At 32.4% G+C, this 8445-nt stretch overlaps 1 protein-coding gene across 1 annotated transcript; it reads right to left on the bottom strand.

Moving 5' to 3' along the window:
- Positions 1-674: 674 nt before the first annotated feature.
- On the bottom strand, positions 675-2475 carry LOC140852140 (GATA transcription factor 7-like). The gene is made up of 2 exons (XM_073245087.1): positions 2254-2475; positions 675-1487 (listed from the first exon to the last, which is right to left on the bottom strand). Exons 1-2 carry the CDS (start codon positions 2368-2370, stop codon positions 825-827), a joined length of 780 nt encoding a protein of 259 aa, XP_073101188.1. The 5' UTR covers positions 2371-2475; the 3' UTR covers positions 675-824.
- Positions 2476-8445: the final 5970 nt, after the last annotated feature.

The following is an 8445-nucleotide window of genomic DNA, read 5'->3' as shown; positions in this document are numbered from 1 at the left end:
GGAACAATGGCATTCATTCTCCACCATATATATATTTTTTGTGATTGGGATAAGCGGAAGATATTCAATCATAACATGAACATCTTCTAATTCATAACATGAACTTGGATCCATAAATTTTTCATGTTTTGACCCTGAATTTGTACTTTAAGATTTTGCATACATTGCATGAACAAACTCACAAAGAGGACAATATAGAAGAAAACGAGAAGCTAATCACTTTTTTTGCCTCTCTAGCATGAAATTAAGTAATCCAGGTGACAGATATCACTAAAATCTGAAAAGAAGAATAGCTCTTTACCTGAATAAATCTCACCGATAAACCCATATTTTCATCTCTTTAAGGCAGAAAAACCACAAGAAAATCCATTACACATGAAAAGAACTTCCTTCCATGTTAGAATGTTTAATGTTTGGAAATTATTACGAATCCTCTTAGATTGTACTCCCAAAGAAGGGTAATGATATTGTCCTTATTTAGCCATGAAATCAAAAGCCTATGATTCTCCAAGGAAAAAGGTTTTTCTCATCCAGCCAAACCATTTCCATACCCAAGTTCTTGCCCTTCATGAAAAAATGATCATAAGTAACATGATCATATAAAGCCAGATTTTTGAGGGAACAATCAAAGAATTCTTCAAAAAAAAAAAGAAAAGAAAAAAAAGAAATGCAGATGGTAAATGAAAATTATATATCATCAATCAACCATAACAAAGAGTGAAAGGAAATACGACAAGATAACTCGAAGCTGCTCTCTAACTAAATTTTCTGCTGTCCATTCAAAAAAAAAACTAAACTTTCTACACAAGTCTAGCTAAGTCTACTCAGCTGGAATGGGAAGAAAGGATGGCCATCCTCATCTCCATGACCTTCTTGTGTGAATTGGAGTGCTTGTAGCTCACAAAAGTAGGGCTTTTTGCTGGCCTATATTCAGGGAGCAGCCTCCCTGACTTGAACCTCACCCCACATGCATTGCAGAGTGTTTTGGGGCCCAGAGGCCCTGCCCTCCATTGTGGGGTCTTCTGGGACAGGCAGTGGGTGCACCTCCTGGGCTGCACCATGGCCCCATCCTTGCCCATCTTCTCCTCCTCTCCCTCCACTCCTCCTACCAAGGCTGGTTCTGATGGCTTGTCCTCTTGCTCCTTTTTGGGAAAGATGAGCTCACTATCTGCAAGCCAGTGGGTCTGGTGAAGGAGGGGTGGGTCTGAGGGGATCACATGGAGGGTGTAGTTCTGGTCATGTGGGCGGGACCTTGGGGTGGTCTTTCTTCTCTTGCTTCTATACCTGGATGGGCCCTCAAGGACATGGAAGGAGGGTTTTGGAGTTTGGGGTGGTGGGGGTTTTGAGTAGGCTGTTGGGGTTTGGAGTTGAGGGCTATTAGTGATGGTGGTGGGAGGTGGGAGGTGTTGAGAGTTGTAGTTTGTGGTGCTAGAGAGGCAGTCCTCTACAAAGATGGATAGCCATTCTAGGCTGACATCCTCACCTTCCTGCATGCAAAACATTCAACAAGTCGCTTAAAAGAAAGGAAAAAGGGGAAAAAAAAGGAAATTGAAGCCAGAGGAGTTAAAAAAAAAAAAATAAAGATCTAAAATGAAAATGTGCAACAAAAGAACAACTAGAACCTTTACAAAGATTTTCATATGCAAAGGTCATAATTTCAATGAAATTTCAATAAATAAAAAAAAAAAGGTAATCACCGGATGGGAGAAAGAAAACCACTGAAAAGAGGGTAGAGAGAAGAAGTGATGATTGATGAAAAATGGTAACCCAAAGAACTAGAAGTACTAAAAATTCTCATTTCTATAAGTAGAAAGCAATCTATCTAGTGATTCCAATAAAAGTTCAGACAAAAAGAGAGAGAAAGAAAGAAAGAAAAAAAATAGAGCAAGAGGGATATGGAAGATTATATATTGACAAAATGTGAAAAATAACTCTTAGGATGCTACATAACTTTTTCCTTTTTGAGACAATGATTGCTCAATAACTTCCTTTTTTTTTTTGATATAAAGTTACTAAATACCTTCATGTCTCCATAAAGAACAATCTAATTACTCTGAAAAATTCAGTAAAAAAAAGATTATGGAGAAAATCAGATAGAAGAAACACCTTTTAGGAAAAAAAGATCAAACAAAACCAAAATTGACCCAATATTCAACCAAAAAAAAAAAGGAAAAAGAAAAGAACAGAAGACTTTTAAGAGTGGGGGGGGGGGGGGGGGGGGGTGCGGCGAGGACACTTATGTCTGTGGCTAACCGTTAACCCCCCGGGAAGGAAGTCTTCGAACGTGGAACTCGCCGCAGAAGAGCCCTTCACCGGAAGCCCGCCGGAGGCTGGCAGATTCTGGTAGAGATCCATGTCCTGCTGATCCATGGTAGAGAGAGAGAGAGAGAGAGAGAGAGGGGTTTTCTTCTCGTGGGGTTCAGTGAGTTGGAGAGAGAGAGAGAACTGCCATCCTTGAGTGCTTTTTTATTTCCGCGTTCTTCTGTCGGCAGAGAGCCCACGCTCCCCACCCCCCACCTTCTCTCTCTCTAATTACTTGTGGAGTACGTAGATACGTATATTATGGGGACAAATGCTTCTTCTGAAAAAATCGGAATATTACATGTACATATACGTCCATCTTCTTAAGTGCACTGTGCACTATCCTTTTTATTATTCTAGTAAAGTGAGAGGTGAGAGAAAAAAATAAAATTAAATTTACAATAAAAAATAATAGTGAATATAAAAGAATTTGGGGATTTCAAGTGGAATCTTTTCTCTAATACAGATTTCCACCTTTGGAGTATAAATAGGCATGATCATGGTGTCTTTCTCTCACCTTTGCATTTGCATTTGCATGAGTATTTTTAATTAATTATTTCCTTCCTTCTTCTTCTTCTCTTCTTTTAATTGATGCATTATATTTTTTATTTACTTATTAATCTAAAATCTAAATATATTATATTTTTATTAAAAATCATATATTCCAAATATTTATTATTAAAAATTTAAAATATGTATGGGTCTATTATAATAATTATGCAAAAGTGTTTTATGTCTCTTGGCTTTTCTACTCATCCCTTACTATCTCTCGTTTATATGTAATTAAAAAATTAGTTAGACATTACTCAATCAATAATTTTTTTAAAAAATATTATAAAAGTTCCATCGTCGGTCTTGAATCTAACTTCTAAGTATGAAATTTTTACTTAAAAAATTCAAATATGCATTCAAATCTAATTTTTTTACTGAATTAAGCTTGTTTACTAGACAGCATGTAATCTATTATTAGACTGTTGATATATTGATGAATATCTTTTTCATTGTCTCCTTTTAATCTTATAATTCATTATCTTAATGAAGTATATAAACTTTCATATTCTTTTTAAAAATTAGAAAAAAAATTAGTTTTCTTTTTTTTCCCTGCTGGAAGTAGAAATTTTAGTCTTAATAAGAGATTCATTATTCACAATTTCATATTCCATAAATAATACACATCTATTGGACCAAAAAATTATATATAACATGATAACACAACTATTATCGCTAGCTAAATAGCATCCAATGTATTATGCATGAATATTGATTTGCATATGAGCTAGTTGTAGCTCTAATATTCTCTTAATTATGGTAGATGTATGACATGGCATAGACAATTTTGATCCTGATGATGCTGAAATACTATATTATATTATATTTTATTTTATCCATTATATTATATATATAGTCTTGTTTTTCATATCTCGGAGAGGGAGATAAAGGGTGCTAGTTTTCTAAAGTGGGATAATGTTTGCATTATTTCTCAATAAATAAGCCCAGTCTTGCTCATTGAAGCACTGAATTGCTGCCTTCCTTTCATTATAAAGAGCTATTTACTTTATTTAATGAAGGAAAGTTGTGGACCCTACCTGAATTTAATTTGGCATTCACTAGTCTCCCTTTCTTTTTGCCTTAAAATATGTCTCGGGGTGACCGTTTCCTTCTCCCAAAACCAGAGTTCAAAAACACTACAGTGGTACATACTCTACTTTTCAAATTTGCTTGCCGGTGACGACTCTTCGACATGATCGCATCATGAAGGCGGACAGACTTCATGTCAAGCCTGTAGCAAAAGGACTCCCCAAGGTTACGGAGTTACCAAGTGCAAAGAATTTTGGTGAAAGGTTGTAATTAATCAACGTAAAATAAAAAAAAAAATCAATAAAAATATTTAATAAAATTTAAATTTAAAAATAAATTTTTTATTAAATTTTAAATATTTTTTAATTTAAAATATAATTTAAAAATAATTATTTAAATAGAATGAAATGATTCAATTATCTTTATGTTATAAAGCAATGCTACACTATCATAAAATAATACTATACTGTTACAAAGTAATATTATATTATTATAAAATTATATTATATTATTATAAAATAATACTATATTATTATAAAATAATAATATTATAATAAAATGATAATGTACTATGATAATGTAATACTACTTTATTGTAAAGAAATATTATATTAATATAATATAATAAAGTAACACTATATTATTATAAAAGAATAGTACACTAATATAATGTAATACTACTTTATTGTAAAGAAATATTATACTAATATAATACAATAAAATAATATTGTATTATTATAAAAAAATAATATACTAATATAATGTAATACTACCTTATTATAAAAGAATACTGCAATATGGTAATGTAAAATACTGTAGTGTTTTAAAGGGTATAAAAGTAATTTCGGTCAAAAATGACTAGTTGCTTTTAACTCATGCTTGGAATGTGTAGCTACTTTTACATAAAATTCATTTGAAAAGTTGCTTTTAAATCGAATGTAAAGTTGAAGATTTATCTCTAGTTCTTTATAAAATAAATATATCTAATAAAACTATATATGTAATTTTTCTCTCCTGTGAGTATTGTTTGTATGGTAATCAACACAAATAAAATCTTCTCCGCAGCATTAGGATTGTTGTGATAAGGGAGGAAGGGCATCTTTAGTTCCAAACTGATTATGAATCAAAGGACAATTCTGATTTATATGAGATGAGATTTTTTTTTTCATAAAATATTTTTTAAAAAATAAAATCATGAGGTTCCATCTTATAGTGGTCAAAAATTAAAATGAACAATATTTTATATACGTTGGAGCAGAGATCGATCTGTCTAAATTTTGAATTTTTAATTATAGTATTAATATTTTTTATAGAATCGATGTATTTTCGGTGGATTATGATGCACCGTCTATAATCTCGTCCAACATCTCTCTAATTTGATTAGAAAGTTATATCATGGTGCAAGGAAGGGACACTTTTGATCCCATATTAATTGTGAGTCGAGGATGGTTCTGACGGTAAAATTATGAGGTTCCGTGCGACATAACATCTTAACAGGGTTAAGAAGCCGTTCAACAAAGTTTTCTGGCGATCTCTGGCAATTTAAATATAAATTATAAAATAGATATAAGTTGGATACAAGTGTACTTTTTAGTATCTTTTTTCTCCCCCCGTCTCTCTCTCTCTCTCTGAAAAAGTATCCTCGGGTACCTTTGGCAGCAAGAAAAGGAGCCTTTGATCCGCGATCGTTTGAATGAAATGGTGGGCACAACATCGTTCATGTGATTGCATGCTGTTCGCTCACGCAGTCGGTAGTACCGTCACACCTCACCTATTTTGTCTCCCTATACCCAACCCAATCGGTGCCTCGGTAGAAGAGTGTACAGCACATTAGACCAACGCTTGCTTGCCCTAAACGTCAATTCTTTCACGTTAGGCTTCCGTAGAGTGATCATGAATGACAGCATTGTCGCACTCGTAGAACTGCCAGTTTGATGGATCCGGATGTTTTTTTGAGACGATAAAGGTTCGCAGTTTTGTCATTTGCTACTTCCATGCGGTTCTTTGGCTTATCCCTTCCTCCATCCTTTTCAATTCTTGTCGGATTTCGGCTATTGGATCCAAACTGAGACATTTATGACCGACTAATCAATACGATCCTATGAAAGAATAGTCACCATCTACTGGCTTGCAGGAGGATGGAGTCCTAAATTACTTCTATCACCGAAAATGATAGAGTTTGACTCTAACGCAGTTGCTAATCTCACCTCTATCAGTGAAGAGTTACATCTTGTCCTACCAAAATTTATTATTAAAAAAAAAAAAAGGGTTATACCCTGAGCATTGAGAATATCAAAGACCACAGGGAGCTAAGCCAAGTAAGCAGCCAACAGATTTTCCATCGCCCTTCTTCTTCTTCTTCGTCTTCTTCTTATTCTTTTTTTTCTTTTCTTTTTTTTTTTCTTTTCACGACAAACTCTGGATGTTACACCCAGAGGATTACAAATAGCCATGCAACCTCGAGACCCTTACATCCAAATATTATTATCAGCGAGTCATCCTCCACAACCCACAACTGATCGATCCCAAGAATCATCCTCACATAGACAATACTTTCTCAAGTCGCTCTCAACTCTACAACGAGCATCGTAGTATCCACAAACCAAACACCCTTAGCCATAATGAATCGAGAGTCAGAGCCACATGCGTCACCTCTCATGTCAGCCACACAACCATCTAAATTGACCTTCAAAAATGTCGGGGATGGGGGCTCCAAGGAGAGGAAGATCCTCCTTCATGCTTTAGGAATAACAAGGGAGACCCAAGTGTCCCAAATCCTCAAGGTTGAATTAAAAGGTCAAACATCTACAATCTCCATAGCCTGAGTCATGGCCCTCTCAAATATCACCCTTGCCGGCTGCCAGGTCCCCTTAAAGATATCGGCATTGCAGGCAACACTACAAAAAAATAAAATTTTTGCGATGAAATTATTTGCTACGAAATATTTTCATCGCAAATATAGGTATTTGTGATAAAAAAATATTTCATTGTGAATAATATATTATTATGAAAAAAATATTTTTTATCATAAATAATAGAGTATTTATGATAAACAAATATTTTCATCAGAAATATAATTATTTATGATTAAAAATTTTTATTATAAATAATCGATGAAAAATCAAAAATTTTAAAAAAATAAATGGTAGGCTATTGTGATGGAAATTTTTAGTCACAAATAAGCTATATTTGCAACAAAAATTTATTTTCGTTCGCAAATACTGAATTATTTTCAATAAAATTTTTTTATCATAAATAATCGATAAAAAATAAATTTTTTTTTAAAAAAATACAGATTATTTACTGTAAAAATATTCATTATAAATAATTTTATTGTGATGTAAAATTTATTTTCATTACAAATACAATTATTTACGATGAAAATTTTTCATCACAAATAATCAATAAAAAATTAAAAATTTTAAAAAAAATAAAGGATAGATTATTTGCAATGAAAATTTTTGCTGTCAACTTTTGCCCTGCTCTTCTTTCTTTGTCAATTTTTGTCCTTCTATTGTACTAACATTATCTTTAACCAACCGCAAAGTCCAAACTTACAACTCTCCAAACTTTTTCTTCCACGCATCCCATTTATCTTCTATCCTTCTCTTTTTATACTAACTCCCAAATTTTAAGGATTTTAGACTGTCAGGCTTATTCGAAAAAAAAAAATATCGATTCGAATGCGGCAAAAGTCAAAGGGGATAAATCATGGATGGATGATATATTTTCATCACTAATGTCCAATTATTTATGATAAAAAATTTTGGATCATCTAATTGAATTGATTCGGATTGGGTTACAGGTCAATCTAACTCATTTGCACTTTGAAGATCATGAACATCGAATAGCGTGTATTTCACATTGCATCAAACGACGTGCATGCTGCTTCGCATCAAACGATCCCAAAAATTATGAAAATTTTTGTACTCTTTGCATCACATCAAAGTTCTTATCATTTTCATTTGCAATCATAATATAGGTGGCATGAATCTGTGCTAATCTATCATGTGCCATGCGAGCCCACGCGCATGCGGTGCATTGAATGGCATGCACATGCTTCGTACATCGAATAAAATTTATTTACGATAAAAAAAATTTTTAGATAAAATTTATTTTATTAAAAAATAATTTTAGATAATTTTTTTTGCAGAAAGTATTTGCGACATAAAAATATTTCTGTCACTAATTTTTGGGTTAAATTTTTTAGGAAAAAAAATTTATGGAGAAATTTTTTTATCAAAAATTATTAGTGATGGAAATATATTTTCGTCGATAATAATGATTGTTAGCGATAGAAAATACTGTTTCATCATAAATTAATTTTTTATAAAATTTTTTGGTTAAATTTTTTAGACAAAAAGAATTTTTAAAGAAAATTTTTTTTCTTTGACGGGAATTATTAGTGATGAAAAAATATTTTGTATCACTAATAATGCTTATTAGCGATAAAAATTTATTTTTTATTGTAAATTAATTTTTTATGAAATTTTTTTAGAGAAAAAAATTTTTAGAGAAAAAAAATTTGACGAAAATTATGAGTGATAGAAATAGAATATTGTCGCT

The sequence above is a fragment of the Elaeis guineensis genome, chromosome 10, assembly GCF_000442705.2.
Source record: "Elaeis guineensis isolate ETL-2024a chromosome 10, EG11, whole genome shotgun sequence".
In the NCBI taxonomy this organism is placed as follows: Eukaryota; Viridiplantae; Streptophyta; class Magnoliopsida; order Arecales; family Arecaceae; genus Elaeis; species Elaeis guineensis.
Note: the sequence above shows the minus strand (reverse complement) of the source record. Positions and strands in the feature narration are given on the sequence as shown.